A 16,282-nucleotide genomic window follows, 5' to 3' on the forward strand; every position below is an offset into this window, starting at 1 on the left:
ATACCATTATGGCGGCAAATTGCCATTCACCTAAATCACACACGTTTGTTTATTGAATGTCTTGATTAAATACTTGCCATCAGCAGTTATCTCTGCAAACTGGGCATTTTGAGTACACATCTACAGGAATTCTTTCTAACTTCTTAGTGATATGAGTATCAACTGCTTGGGAGCACCCTCAGAGCTGCCATAAAACCCATTAAGTTTCATAACATTTGAATTGAGCGGGCTTCCCCACCATGCACACTGCAGGTATTTAACTGATTTTAATTGGTAGGGTCTCAGCTGCGGAGTAGAACATATTGTCGCCAAGCCATGGATTCTTGAATGTTTGTCTGTGGGTTCAATTCTCAAGCAGAGTTCTTCACACAAGATATGTGGCTTATATCGACACAGCAATTTTCCAACTGCATGTAATATCATAAGAACATTTGGCTCCACCGTCTATGATCAGAGGACCTCGGCACAGCAAGTGCCTGCGCTAGTTATACCCTGCTGAATCCATCAGGCAATGCTGAGCGGAATCCTAGCAAGCCTGCGGGCAGTGGTGCAGCACCAACAGGACTGGCCTTGCATAACTAGATAGTGCTATCCTTGTTGGGCTTCTGTTGCAGATTCTGGATGGTGCTGCCAGCAATTTGTACTCCACCAGGGCCATATTGTTTGCAGGTTTGGGATATAGTTCAAGGCATTATGTATAGTGTGCCATGCTTTTCAAATACAGGAGCATAAACTCCAAACCTCCTTTGTCTGATACACACGTTCATACCTATATGTCCACCCATGATTTGTATTTGTGCTTTTCGCTGTTTCTTTTAGTAATAACCATAATGTTCTGGCAGGCGACATGTGTCCTCCATTTAAGCCTCTAAAATTTGCAGGTCGAGTGTCACTTACGTTTCAGGCCAACACAAAGAGATGGCCTTCAGCTCCCTAACTAGCGTGTGGGTCTCCTCAAACCTTCATGTGCTAGACGTCTATAAGTGGCACTCTGGGGCATTTTCATAGTAGTGTGTAACATTGGGACAAATCAAAAGCATGAGGAGGAAATTATTTTTTTCACGATCAATCAAAATCGATGAGAAATTGTAGCTTTAAAGATAGATGTTGCGGTGTCTCATTTTGGAATAAAATGTAGGGCCTGATAAATATAGTGTGTGGTATGTAATACCGATCACTAACACACCAGCAATGAGGGGTGAATACTTTCACTAGTGGCAAACCGCTGGTGGCAGAAGGTGGCAGGTGGATCGCATTTGCATTGTGGTGTGTTTCATGCAAACCTGGTCCTGACCAATGGTCCCCATTGGCTCTAAATGCCAAAATGCTAGCCGGCATGGATGGCTAGGAAATTTCCCCAAAATTAACCAGTCTTTTGTTCATCTCCATGATGCCTGATGCATGCGATGCGTCGCCCTGTGTGGTTGAGCATCAGATCTCCCCAAACCCACTAAGCCGCATAAATAGCCAAGAAGGCAGTTAATCTGGATGCCCTGCCCACTTAGATGAAGTAGGATTCTCTACTGTAATTGGCAGTGATATGGTCCATAATGGTATACTGTGATGTAACCAGAAAGTGGCACATTAATGTAATTGCTGACGCATTTTGTAACGCGTGGCCATGCTGTCCGTGCTAAAACTTTTGTACACCAGACGGGACAGCTTGGAGGCTCCCATCAGAAATAGCATGCCAGTAGGAGCATAATCCAGAAGACGTGAGTTAAAGTTTAGCGTGCCCGATGCATAGCATGGGAGTATGGCACATGACAATCCAGTGCCCCCGCCATGCACAGCTGAATCCAAAAAAGCTATTTATGTTACAGAGCCACTAATGCAGAGCAGAAATCCGCCCAAGTTTAGAGCTACTCGCTGCTGGTCGGCTACTGGGTGAATTTGGCAGTGTGCACCTTTGGTTCTCAGTGAGACCCCTCTGGTGTGCCCCTGGGCTACACTTGTTCCACGCTACGGAAGTGGCGTGGTAACCACCCTACACATGGCAGGCCTTTCCAGCTAGCCCATGAGGGGGAAAGGGGCAGCCAGGCGGTATCCTATTCCCTTTCCCCTGCCCACTAGAGCAGAGTGGGATTCCTGTGTGTACTGCAGTTGGGTTACATTGTGTGACCCCACTTTGCCAAGGCTTTACTGCCCATCAGTCAGAATAAAGGTCTGCCTTGCTGGGCCGTCATTCTTACCGCATTACACCGGGCACCTCTTTCAAGGGTCTTTATCCGAGTCTCCTATTCCAGTCGCTTGCATGATGTGCACTTTTCCCAGAGTCCCTATTTTCACAGTTCTGTTGAAATGTAATTGTTATTGGTGTTTGTAAGCCAAGCAGATAGAACTTAACACCGCACTCAATATAACTGCAAGTCTGCTGCATGGAACATTTAGTTTAATGTGGACGTTTTCATCTTCTCCCACATATTTTAAAGACACAACCAATAGTACTAAACACCGATCTTGCTTTTCACCTCCCTCTCCTCATGTTTATGGGCAGTCGTTAGGTTACAGTGAGAGAATATCACCGAGTGATAATGGCCTTGTTCACTCTACCAAGGTGTGCCCTGCTTCATCAGGCAAGGCCATTATTTTATAAACAATGCCTACTGCTGCCAAAGTGTTGCATTGATTTACTTTTCTAAAGCAGATGAATTTGCCAGGGCGCATTTGCTCTTCTTGCCCAAATGCACATAAGCCGTACAACTTCCAGGAAGTGAGTCATTGACTTGGTCATCATTTTCTTTCGTTTTCCTTCAGGAATTTCCCAAATGCACGGGGCCCTGTAACATATTAATTGCACACCGTGCGTTCTTGTAGCAGACAATCATGGCAGTCTGCACGTGCCTCGAGACTCAGAAACCGGTCATCGTACGCTACTTGTGCACTAGGCTGCATCGACCGTGACACACAGTATCAGAGCAGGCACCTTGGTTATCGTCAAGACTGTGTGCTTGGAGGTGTACCCGCAGCCTTTGCAAGTGGAATGTGCTTTTTGGGGTACATATGCTGTTAGCGACTGCCTCCTACATGCATGTGCATTGGTGCAGACAACAGCCATTGTTGTTGTTTCCTGTTCTAGCCGACCACCTGCTTGATTTTAGCTGTGGGCCACAGTCTGACTATCCGTATTGATGAGAGGTGCAAACCTCCACTGCGGCCCCACACTATAGCACCGGTTGACCCTTTAAACCGCAACTAAATTCTCTGCATGGATGCCCATATCTAGACCACCATTTTGCTCCACGTGAGCCCCTGTAGCTTTGCCAGTGTCTGTGGTGTAACGATAATGGAACCTGTGGGAGAGGAGGGACCTTTCCTCCTTGTGGCGCAGAACCCAGAGAAAAGAGCTATGCCCACCTCAATGGATATGGCAGTACACCTGGTGCTCAGGCACATTGTGTATGGCAGAGGTGTTATTTTGGTTTCGTTTGTGTTGCCAGAATATCCAGGGAGTTTAAAACAAATCACACAGATTGGATTTTCCGCTGCTATAGGGTATGGTGCTTCGTACGCAATCTGGATCATTACTTGGCAAGACACAAATCGGACAAGAGGAACCAATGATGGAAGGTCCTGGTCTGGATTGTAACAGTTACTCTGATACTTGGAGCCAAACTTGAAAAGGCACCACCCTCCCGTGTTTACGGTAGATGCATTTGTCTCTGAGATTCTTTGAAACCCCTGACAACCTGTTGCATAGTTGGTTGAATAAGTAGCATTGAGCAAAGGTATAAACTTCCACAGCCAACGCTCCGTACATGTGTCTCTTCCTATAACTCAACATTGAGACACTTGTGCTGGTGGACCCTGCCCCACCTCCCACATGGAATCACCCACCTGCCTACCCACCTCTCCCCAAGGAACTACGTGTTTGCATGACCACGCCACTCATTCTATGAGGACCTGACCTACCTGATCACTCTCTGCTACACGTGCAATGTTCTTGTTTGATTGGCTGATCGACCCTCTTACCGAACCATGTCATTCCCATTTGTTGTTGTTTGTTTGTTGTTGAAAACCAATAAAAAGAATTATCGGAAAAAAAACATTGAGTGCCGTTAGGTTGCAATTATCCAAAACAAACTGTGCTTTCAGGTGATGTGTACACACAGGAACTTTGTCCATTCACACATAACCCAACAGCAAGTATTGTCCAGTTTCAGTCAAGGGTCTCTTTGCAGAAAGTAGACTTTATATATGTGGCTGCGACATCCAACGCTCTGCTTTTTCAACCATCTATGATGTGTATCGTATTGACTTACTGTCCAATTGGCTATGGAAGAAGTTCATAAATGTTCTTAAACTACAAAATTAATGCTTTGCTACAATGGGAAGACGGAGGAGGGGGCCCAGGGTCATTATGTGCATTTAGAGTGCCTGATGGCCAGGCCTTGTACTCGGATGGAAGGCTTCGATGTCTGCCACACTTGTGCGATGTGTAGGCGGGGTGTTCCAGAAAGGTCGGACCCTCTATTAGGACTCACACCTATGTCAGGTATGTCAGCCACAATGTTATTATTATTTTTTAAATGTTATTCATGTTTTAAGCAAAGCTCACATGTGCTGGCAGGCTGCTTTACGGTGCAAATTTAAAGTGAGGCGACATTTCAGTGAGTGTGGAAATTGAAACGACTTGTACCACTTTGCTTGAAATTACTGACCAACAGTCGAAAATGAATCTATCTATCTATGCTCACGCTGCTAAAATATACTGGCTGTGTTCACATAAAACCGAGTTCATTTTTACTGGGTTCACCCTAGAGTGTCCACATTTAGTACTGATGCAAGGGACATCTTTGCACATTGTCCAGTGTATTTCATTTCGTATATTAAGTACGAAAACGAACATCATTTTCTATGCAATAAACTCAATGATAATTAATGGCAGAGCTGAAAGGGGTTCGCAGTAGAAATCTTAGCTATAGATTATACGCTTCATGCCTGAACAGTCTCACGTGTGACCTCGATTCAGCCTTGCGCCATAGACTAGACTCCATGATTAAACACTGTCATTATAACAAATTGAATGGAGGCTGCAAAGGCTGAATTGCTACATAGGAACCGGGTAGCAGGGAGATTGTTCTGATTTTAATGCTAATATTCACTGCCGCGACATTTGAAGGTTCGAGTCTTAATTAAATTGCTGTGAAGAGATATAACAGAAATAGCACGCCGCAGAATGGGAAGTCGGCCTATTCCGTTCTCTGACAGTTTTTAGCGCTCCTTCTCAGCGCCATCACTTGTGCCTAGCAGAATCAGATTTTTTCTTACACTCCTACTTTGACCAGAACAAATTTGATCCATTTCTTTTCTTAGGGGGTTATCATTCTCCTGCAGTGTATGCAAATGTGCAGGGATGCTTTGTGAGTCTTAATGTTTTTCATTGTTGGAAAAGTGCAAATCTCTGTGTGATATTCCAGGGACACCTGCGCTCCAGATGCTGAAGCACGTTGACCGGCCCGCACAAATGCTTTTCATTGTGTTGGGGTTTCATGGTCTACATGGCTATTATAATTGTCCCTTTTTGTTTATCAACCCACACTCGTTTAGTGTTTATGCTGGGTCGGGGTAGGTCTTCTAGCTAATAGTCTACGTCTTGATTTTTTTTAAATATTTCAGTATTGATGCTGAAACAATAGGCCTTGGCGTGAACACAGTGGCACTGGGATCAAAAGTGGAACTTTAAGTACATCTTATTTTTAAAATACCATCTAATCATGAGATGGGGTTGCATTGGGATACTTACCGCACCGGGTACACAGAAAGTCCTGCAAGAGGTCAATAACCCATATCTGCCCCATAAAGTTTAGGTACCCGATGTAGTAAATATCTCAACCCATAAGTAGGTGGTATTTTTTTTTTTTAACAAAGGTATGCCCTGGTAACTTCTGCAGAGGTTAACTAAATATTTGGTAGGTATTTCGTTTAATGGGTTTCCAACAAGGTCATAAGAGTGGAATGTTAAAGGACACATTTTCAAAAATGTTTTTTTTATTATTAGTTGTGAACACTGACATTGTGTAAAGCACCGGGTCATGTGACCAGCCTGTTTGTTGGAAGGAGTTTCTGAACGAACATCATCACTCCATCCACATTTCAAATGAATACAGAATTTGAATGCAAAAATACATAGGTTGAGCAGTGTTTGGATAATTAACCTATACTAGAAACCTAAACTGAATTAAGCGGGGCAATTGTAAAGCAAATGCTTAACAGTAATGAACCCCAGCCACTTTGCAGAGATCGCAGCAGGAGCACGCCTGTACTGGCAGACTTCTCACCTTTCCAAAGGAAGTCTTGTGGTACTGTTCACAAAAACTATTTATGCTGTCAAGCTCAGGCTATGATTGTTTGTGCATGCATACCTCACATTTGACTTTTGAGGCAAGTGGTCTGACCCCCCGCCACAAAACCCCTTTCTGAAGGATGAGCTGGTCCACTGCGTATTCTTTCGGAGCGGCGTGTGAAGCCCCCACTCCAACTGGGTACAATGTGTCCTCTGTCTCGCTGATGCAAATTGTCTCTTTGATTTCCCAAGCAAAAATCTTATTGGGTAAATTTGGAAAGTTTACAATAAAGCATGTGTTATTGTTCTATCATCAAAAAGTAATTCCGATTTTGACTTATGGCTCGGAAGCAATTCTATCAAAAGATGCTATATCGTGGGACAGACTGTAATCTTTATTTTGGAAACAAGTATTACATCTTCCTATCTGTACCCCTCTCCCTTTAATTCGCTATGAGTTGGGTTCTCTTTCAATGCACTCCTAAGTCATTTGGAAATGTTGTGCCCTCTTACGAAAATGTCTTCTATCCTTAAATCATTCAAACATCCTTGGTAAAGTGGCCACTCATCTGTTGTCTCGAAATTACATCTTTTCTCAGACCTGGTGTAAATTCACACTGAATGCATTGGCGGACGCCTCAATAGACTTAGAACTGCTCCTAACAATCAAGGCCGTGCCAAAACCAAGATCCATCAATATGATTGGTGCGTCAACCAAACCAAATGTCTAGCATACAAAGATTTCGATCGTAGGCTATTTGGTCATACATCTTACAGAATTACGGCAGATTACTTGATTAAATTTCCCTCATCCAAATTCCGGTACAAGTTTCTCCGTTTCCGTCTAAATATATGGCCAACCTTAGATGTAATGACCAGGAGGAAACAAATTCCGATGGAATTAAACTTGTGTCGGTTTTGTAAAACTCCTAATCAAAAAGAAACCTTGGAACATTGCTTGGTCCACTGCTCTCAATTACAGTCATTGCGAAAGGTTTATTTTAAAAATTATTTTGAGGAACAAAACTTGCTTTTCCAGTTTGATATCTGGCCTCGAATTTTTTAATCGCCTAAGTTAGCCATAAAAGGGGCTATCGTACAGTTCTTGGATGCTATATTTCCTGAAACATAATACAACAATGTAAATTGTATGGGAAACAAATGCCTCCTCCACAAATTCTGATGAGTCAAGATTTGGAGTATTGGATAGCATGTTATATATGTAGGAAACATTTTAAATCCCATTTTTTAATATTATTTTAGATGAAGTATGACTTACTTCTTTTTACATTATCCTGTGTACTTGTAATTTTTCAGTTGTCTTTTTGTCTTTTATATAATGTAAAATAATTTGATTCGACTGATGGATGTGTTTCTTTTTTTTCCTTCTAAGTTGAGATGTTAATTTTTTGTTTAATGTTTGCCTTTGGAAAATGTCTTTTTGTCTACTGATGTTTTAATGTAAATAATTTACTTGTAATGATCTAAATAACTGTTTCTGTAATTTGAAAGGTTGATTTTATCAACTAACAATTTAATTAAAAAAAAATAATAATTGTCTCTTTGCAGCTGCATGGCAGACCGCACGTTTTCATTCGGTGCAAGGTGCACTGTATTGCGCACCGCGTCGCCAACGATTTGCATATTTACACGCACAACTGATTGCCCCTCCACCAGTTTATGCAATAGCAGCTCATGTGCTTATGAACATTGTGTCTTGCAGGTTTTTGACTGTGATGTACATTAGTTGTATAACAGTGCATTGAAATATATGGTTTCCCAAATGTTTCTATTTTTGAACAGGAATGTGTGTGCTTGACAGGCACTCCAAGCCACAGCTCACCCCAATAATCTCCTCATGCTCAGAACACAGTGATAAGTCTTCGGAAATCCTAATGGACGGTCAAGAGTGGGGCGGTTTCAAGCCCACACAAATGCAGGTACAGTTGTTTTGCACGCGTGTTGTATTGGTAATCAGCATAATTCACTTGAAGTTATTGGGCATTTACAATGTACCACATGTTGCTACTTTGACTAGGAATCGTGCCTGAAATATTTGAAAAGCTAAAGTTATGTCTTTGGCTGTTGAAGCGAAACCCTCGTAATGTTGGTTGGAATCATGAAGTCGTAATGAGGCATACGAGAACAATCACTGTGTCCATCCCCTGCTGCTGACCCTCCCTTCTACTCTGTTCTACACCCATGCACAAGTGGGTGCCAAAATGGCGGAAGATGCACTATACTAGACAGCTTTACATTGCAGTCAGCCTGTTGGTCTGCAACCCCACAATTCAGGCACACACAGAAGCTATACTATGCGTCTGCTAGTTTTCATTTTGGAATGTCCACTTCCTAGCTTCCAAAATTACCAACCAAAGATCAGAACAATGCATAAATCCATAAGCTAAATCACCTGTCCCTTTAAACAGCAATTTCCCAAACACATCCAGATGTTTCTCAAAGGTGTTTTACAATCAAAGACACTGTTCATCTTTGTGACTCGTCAGTATGATGCAGTGGGTATTCCTATAGAGTACTACAGCACATGATGTTCTACATTAGTATATACAAGTCATGGCTATTATGGGAAATGTGGTCTCTGTTCATGAAGATAGTACAGCAAGTTTATATTTACAGCAAAGCCAGCAAGATTAGTGCTGCTGATCCTGTAGGAAGGCAATATGCCAGCTAATCAGCAGTGTTGGGTCCCACACGCCTGTCCATTCCAATGCTATCTCAGACTTTATGTTCTTAACAACTGTTATTTGCTTTTATTAGTAAACTATATTTTTTGTCAGGACGGTTTAAAATACTGTGTGTAGCAAATAAAAGCCTTCATATTTTACACTGAATCGGTGGTACAAAAAAACCACCCATTCTGGTACCCAGTATTTTTATTAGGAATTATCAAAGAAAGCCATGTTTATTTTTGGCAATACAAAATTGTAAACAGTCTGCAATGATAGCTCAACACCTATAAGTATGAAGGATGAGGCTTCTAAGCAAAACAGCACGGCCTACTGGGCTTTTGTCGGGTGGAAAAAGGTGAGAGAAGTTTCATCTAGGTTTCTTGTGGTTCCGCGGTCCTCTCAAGTTAGGGCCCAGTGTCTTGTACAAGTTCCATGACTCTGCTTACTTTTGAGGTGGGGGAAGGCCTAGCAACTCCAGAGACCTCAACAATAGCTCAAGAGAGACAGCTACATTCCAGGTGTCAGAATTCAGAACATAATGAGTGGCGGGCCTAGTCCCAGATTCAAAGTATCAGTGATATAGTTCCCTTCACCTTTTTTTAAATCACTCAGTCATAGAGGCAAAGCGCCATGTTGACTCAATGGGGCCTTTCTGATTTCTTTCTATCTCAGATATTTCTCATGGTCGAAAAATTAACAGAAAACCTATTGCTCGATAAATAAGATTCAACCACCTTCATTTTTATGTAACACAAATAGTCCTATGGCTTAGGGTCGATGGTGTTCCAGCTTGCTTGTGGACCATACATCATCCCTTTCTTCCATGGCACTCTGCCTCTCCTTGCTCCTAACTGGCTCTGAATTCTCTCTTGTGGTCTCACTGTTCTTTTATTTCTCCTCCTCACTCTTACCTATGATTCCGGTCTCTCTACTCAGCCTCCTTCACAGTAAATGAACTTCTTTTAGTGTTCCCACTCTGTGTTGCCTCCTGCACTGTCTATTCCCCTTTCCGGGTCTATTACATCTCTTCCTCCTCCCCTTTATTCCAGCTCCTTTGCTCTCCCTCTCTCCACCCAAGGCCTACCTCTTCTGTCTCCTCCCACCCACACTCTTCCTCCTTCATACTCGTCCCATTTCTGTAACTTCATCTTCACCACTCTTCTACTCAGTGTCCTATCCACTCCATGCCCACTCATTCGCCTCATCTCACACTGCCACTGTTACTCTTCTTGTAACACCCTCTTCACCCGTCTTGAATTGCACCTGACTATTATACTTATAGAGACCCACCTCTTGGACCGTCCAATGACAGACTGCCTTTAGCTCTGTGGTTGGGCTGGGTCGCTCAGGGATTAGTTAGCAAGCTGTACATTTGCTTCCCCAGATGCTATGCCTTGTTCTGTATTGTTAGCATGGCTCTGTGGTGCGATCTGTCAAGAGGGGCATCAGCTACTTGCCTCTCATACTGTTCCTGCAACATCTATGACTCTTTTTCTTCTCCATGATACAAGACCCGTCAGCGCCCAACATCTCCTGCTACACAATTTACAAAAGGGACGTCCCTCTCGGGCCCCCTCACGTTTATACGCTGCTCGGTTCTCCCCTGGGTAGGACTTTGAGTCTGCGCCTGTGTTTTGTAAGTGTGGAGGGCTGGATTTGTTGTTGTCCTGAGCACACCTGGGCTGCTTTGGGTCCAGGAGGCTGGCCCAAACCTATAATTGGCCTATCCTCTAAGTTAGTTTCCCTCCTCTGACTCCCCTCCCCCTGGTGGAGCCTGTGCTGCCACGTGGATTCCTATATTTCCAGCATGTGGATAAGATCTGTAGGCACTCTGGTATACACTTTGTGAACACTTGTTTCTATTTTCATAGTATGCATACAGTGCATTTAAAACTTTGTATCCCTGAGGTGCCAGAATCTCTTGTTGAGGAACTATGCTTTGGTAACTTTGCTTCCCATTATGCTTTCTCAGCATTTGGGAAGGCATTGGCTCGTAACATTGTATCCACAGAGCTTCAGAGTTCTCCGTGGGTCTCGCAAGCTCTGAGAATACACCCACTATCATTGTTGTTGGGGAGAATATTCTGTTTCTGTGCTAAGTCCCTTTATCCTTACAAACCCCGGAGCTTTGCTGGAAACTGGGACCTTTTTGATTTTAACCTCCTGAGTGAGTGGGCCTTTTTGCCGCCCACTCGTGCCTTTTCACTCTGACTAAGATTGTGTGTTCCTTATGTTTTAATGGAGTCTAGTAAACTCCATAGGCATCTGCTTTTTATATAGTGACACACAGCACCCTTTGTGCAGTGCCACCGAGTCCCTAGGACTCCTAAATGTTTAAATACATTTTTGTGTGTGAACTACAGTTCCCAAGAATAGTAGGACAACATTTGTTTTACCTCTTTCCTTTGTGGGTGCAGCAGACACCACCTTATGTGAAGTGCTGGGGGGGGGTTACATAGTAACTCCTTATCCATCTTCTCATATAATATTTTGTTACTCTAACTAACTTAAATGGCTGCCGGCAATGGTTTCTTTTTACTACCTTTTGTGCAATGTATCTGCAGGCTGATTTCTCAGCTACAGTGCATCACCCAAGGGTGACCATTTTTTACCAAAATGTCCCCTGTCTGCTTCTTTTGCCATTTCTTGTTTGTAAGTTCCTTCTGGGCTTTTACTCTTTTGCTTAGATCAGGTTTGAGTCCATTGTGTTTTTTGCCTCTGGCAGGCTTCATCCCTAAGCCCGCCAAAGCTCCAGTGTGTCTGGGAAGGCAGGAATTGAAGGAGTAGCCTGAAACTTCACTGTCCTTTGTTAGTAGGCATGTCTGAACTGGGCAGGAGGCAGTCCGAGAGTACCCCCCCCCCCCCGTGTGACTGACATCTTAGTGCTGTGAATTAATGGAATTTTGCATATAAGGCGAGGGTTTTCGGAGTCAGGCAGAGTCCCTGTATTCCCATCAACAGGGAAGCTGCGCCAAGGACGTCTTCCTCCCTTAGGCTGCGACCAACTAGCCTCAAGACCCGCTTTGTTCTGGGCTAACCTCTGTGTCGCTGCGACCTTCCTGAGCTGCAATTTCCTAATATCCAGGGTACATAGAGAATCAACGAGTGCAAAGTCTTCTGAAGGACGAATCCGGCTGAAACTTTTGCAGGCATCCGTGTGATTCAACAGAAGCAAGAACTCTTCATCCAGAGTTCCCTCACAAAAGTGCAGGACCGAGGAACCTAGGAAATTCCAACCAGGCATATTCATTCCTCTTTGGCGCAATGAAAAAGATGCCAAAACCACAAAGAGCTGCTGAAACAAGTGGAATTCATTGCTGCAGAGTCTCTCGAGAGTGGTGCACAGAAGCCAGCCAGACATCCTCCCTTTCGTCACCATGACCAAGGTCCAGGAACAAGGATTAGCATTGCTGCATCAATAAGGAAGACAGATGGAACATCTGCTTCAATTCTAAGGTACTGTGGGGCTTTGGGTTTAACCACCTTTAGCCAAATATAGTGCTTCCAAGCTTGGGGAGGGCTCCTGTCTATCCTTTTAAAAAAATTCAAGTCACTTGTGCGGGCCTAACAGCTTGTGCACCTTGAGCTCCTGGAATTTTCTTCAAAGAACAATTGACTGTACAGCTAAAGTTTTCTAAAAAAAGATTGCATTAGAACTAGAACTGTACTATTGACTTTGGCTGTCCTGGCTCCCTAAATGCATCCCTTCTGAACTCTACTGGCTTTGGCAGTGCATGTTCCCTATAGAGGTTTTAATTGTTTGACACTCTTATTGCTGGGGAAAAGACTTCCTACATCCCTCTGGAAGAAAAGACTATTGTTACAGTGTTACAGTGTACTATTCTACTCTAACACTTTTTCCCTCCAAACTCAATATGATATGGTGAACCATAAGTGCTACTACTGACCTTAACTGATGTCACTCTGTGTGCTAGAAATGTTTTAGTACAAAAGAAATTACTCACCTGCATTATTGCTGCTTGAATAATTTGATTCTGAAATTCTAGTTGATGTTACTATTAGTTGCTGCATATTTAGTGTAATTCATTTGCTTTGTGTATATATATATGAATAAATAATTGAGTATAACTTTTAAGAGTGTAAGTGTTTACTTGAATACTTGTATTTATTGATTTCATTGTACTGCTTTACAGCTCCCAGTACCCCTTCTAAGATTTGCCTGGATGCTCAGCCACTCTACCGACTTGTGTAGTACAGGCCTATGTTAAAGGTTGGGTCACTAATTCCATGCAGATACGTCTTGTAAAGTCCCACACCAGTTGGACTCTACAAAATCTTACCTAACAATTGTCAGCTGCAAGGAAGTGATTTTCCTTAAGGCCTTTTTCTATGAAGTGGGTCTGTTCAGAGAGGGAGCTTTAGACTTAATCATGGGGAGGGGGTCTCATTATGCTCTTGCAAAGTCTCACAAGGGGTTTGGGCAGGGCAATCAATTTTCGGGCATTTCAGGCAGGCTCTTCATAACTGGAGTGGGAAGAAGCCAGGCCACCAGGAGTGATCTCTAGTGAAGTACTGTGATTCCCTGTCATGCGATGGGGACAAATGTAAGGTGATAATTAATCTTAATACTAACAAGTGGTTTCCAAGTGCGGGATCGGGATTCGGACCTGTGTTGCACTGCGCTGTCTTGCTTCCAAGACAAGCACATTGCCCCAGAGCTATTCAACTTCTCCATGCCACCCAACATCCCCTGGCTCAAGGTTACACCCCTTCACCCCAATCTCCACCGTGGCTGTGCCCAGAACCAGGGGCCTTTATCACAGTTTGCGTTCAGTGTATGTGGCTTGAACGTGCATGTGAAGTAATGGGAAATTAGAGTCTTCCACCCAATATTTGGTCTGAAGCCAGATCTGTAATACATTCGTCTCATTCTTTTTTAATACAAGTTCACATTTTCATGGGATTTCAGAAAACATTCCGAAATGATTTTGTATAAAATGTCTAGGTTACAAAGTGCCCCTTTGATCTTTGACTTACTAAAAAATGATTCGTGGAAACGTGTGAGGTGTCACCGAAACTTGATGCGCTGCAGCCACTTTGCAGTGCTCACACCTTATTTGAGAGGCCAGCAATCTGCAAACCGTATATTATAACAGTGCTGATTAAAAGGCGGGTTTAAAATAAAACAAAAGTGTGATTTACAATTCAGGAGAGATGTGTAAAATGAAAGGCATGGCTGAATGCTACATTAAGAGCGCACTTAGCACTGAGTGAGGTCCTTTGGATTGCATTGGTAATGAAGGTACTCGTTTTTGTTTGTGATTAGAGGTCACAAGCACATATTAAATCATGCTGCATAATGCGTTCCGGAAAGGACGTGCTGCTGCTCTTTTTCTCTCTCACCCGGCACTAGATCTTCTGTGACAGCTTGTGCAAAAGGTGGAGTTTTCAGAGGAAAGTCATAGCCTCTTTTATCAGTCACTGGACTTTGTGAAAGTCACAAACCCCAATGAACCGCGCGCCTGTGATGCAACATGGACGCCTAGAAGCCTGCCCCACATTTGCAATGACCTGGCTTTGCGGCCTCTTTGCATTGTGCATTAAAATAACCACATGCCTCTATCGGATTTAATTCATAAGTACATTTAGTTGTGTCTGAAACAGTGCCTTGAAAAACAAGAACGGATTCTACCTTTTTGAACTAAATGGAAATCTGATGCTGAGATGACACCATGGTCTTTTTGAAGTTGCATAGTACTTTTCGTCAGATGGTCTTCATAGAATGAATTGAGTAACAATAAAGTTTTTCAAATAAAGAACAAGAGAGGCCCTACTCTGTTGGCTGTGGGAAGAGGATACCTGAAATGCAGCCTGGCGCAGCCACCTGATGTACAGATGTATGCACCTGTGACCAGGCAAGAAAGAAGATACTGGTCACTGGAAACATATGCAATTCTGCCAGTGCACACACATTCCTTTTTTATAAAATGCATGTGCAGTGGCCTCTGCAGGAGCCTTCGCCACTCGTCTCTCAATGAGATTGTCACTAACAGCAAGCACCTGATAGTGTCAGCGCATGGGTGCCCCAGGGAAGTCAAATAAAAGGTTCGGACAATTAGACCAGAGTGTGAAACTTGGATCCGCACTGCAAAAATCTTGCACGGGCACAGTGGCATTTTGTGCAGTATTTGAAATTGGGCAAACATTGCTCGGTTGTGGAAATGCATTACAAACATCCCTATTCGTACCAGGGCAATATTCTAGTGCACTGCAAAAGCTATTGAAAAGTTGGACTGCACTGGTGCAATGTAATGTGAACTTCCATTAACTGTAGACATGTCCCCATATCCTCAGGAGTAGGCAATGCGTGACCCGATAGGCAAAATACTCTTACCACTGCACGCATACCAGGAGATTGCCTTAAGCACCTGCAAGTGAACTGTGCTCCTTGTCTCTGTGTAAGAGTTGGGCATATCTTTAAGTCACTTTAATGGGCTGATTTCATTTCTAAATGCCTGTCGGCGGCCAACTACATCCTCATCATGGGCGACTTTACTATCTGGCTAGACTGTCCCGCCACAAGATTCCTAAAGCTCGTCAAAGGAACTGTGAGCCCTATGTCTTAAAGTCTGGCCTTCAAGTGCAGGCCATATCCTCTTCCTTTACCCAGCTGCTTCTCCAGAGCTGTACTCCATCCGAGTACCACCCATGAAAAGGGTCTGCCCAGACTGCTCTGCGCACACATTTAAAGAACCTCCTCTACATTGCTATACAACCAAGAACCTTGTTTGTAATTTGTTTACTAAATTAAAGGAATCTTGGACCTTCTTGTTCCAATAGCCTACAAAAAACACAAAGCTCACTCCAAAAACAATTTTTGGTGTAACAATCAACTGGCCTGCTAAAATAAAACATAGCAGGTATTGAAATGATGATAGCCACATAGGCCATGCAGCATAGAAATGCTGTTTGAAAGGCCACCATGCAGTGATATACTAGAGAAAGGCCTTCCTGCTTGACAATATGTCCCAGACCCATAACCCTATGCCCGAACATTGTAGGATCTACAACAATGTTAGACTGCCTCTTATTCACTTAAAGGATTATGGATGTCCATAAATGTTCAGGCTTTCCCAAAATAGTGGCACCTCCAGGCCTGGAAAATAAATCTGGTGTTTCTTTCTCATGCTTCAAACTAGTGTCAGAGCTCGTCCTCTTTCAGTCAACATACAGAACAAAAGCCCCCTCAGAACAAGGGCACTTCTGTTCTGCAACAAAACCCATAAAAGAACAGCATGCTTACACTTGCGCCAGTGTGATCTGCTCTAATCAACAGCTTTGTGTC

At 43.3% G+C, this 16,282-nt stretch overlaps 1 protein-coding gene across 4 annotated transcripts in view; it reads left to right on the forward strand.

The window, feature by feature from the left end:
* Positions 1-16,282, forward strand: part of NCKAP5 (NCK associated protein 5) — a 1,061,124-nt gene that overhangs the window by 907,350 nt on the left and 137,492 nt on the right. For all 4 annotated transcript variants that reach the window (XM_069616577.1, XM_069616575.1, XM_069616574.1 and 1 more), the window contains one exon: positions 8,090-8,226. In XM_069616577.1, the coding sequence (XP_069472678.1) occupies positions 8,090-8,226 (137 nt within the window). The remainder of the gene's footprint in view (positions 1-8,089; positions 8,227-16,282) is intronic.

The sequence above is a fragment of the Ambystoma mexicanum genome, chromosome 9 (assembly GCF_040938575.1).
Source record: "Ambystoma mexicanum isolate Mex_15411 chromosome 9, UKY_AmexF1_1, whole genome shotgun sequence".
Classification (NCBI taxonomy): Eukaryota; Metazoa; Chordata; class Amphibia; order Caudata; family Ambystomatidae; genus Ambystoma; species Ambystoma mexicanum.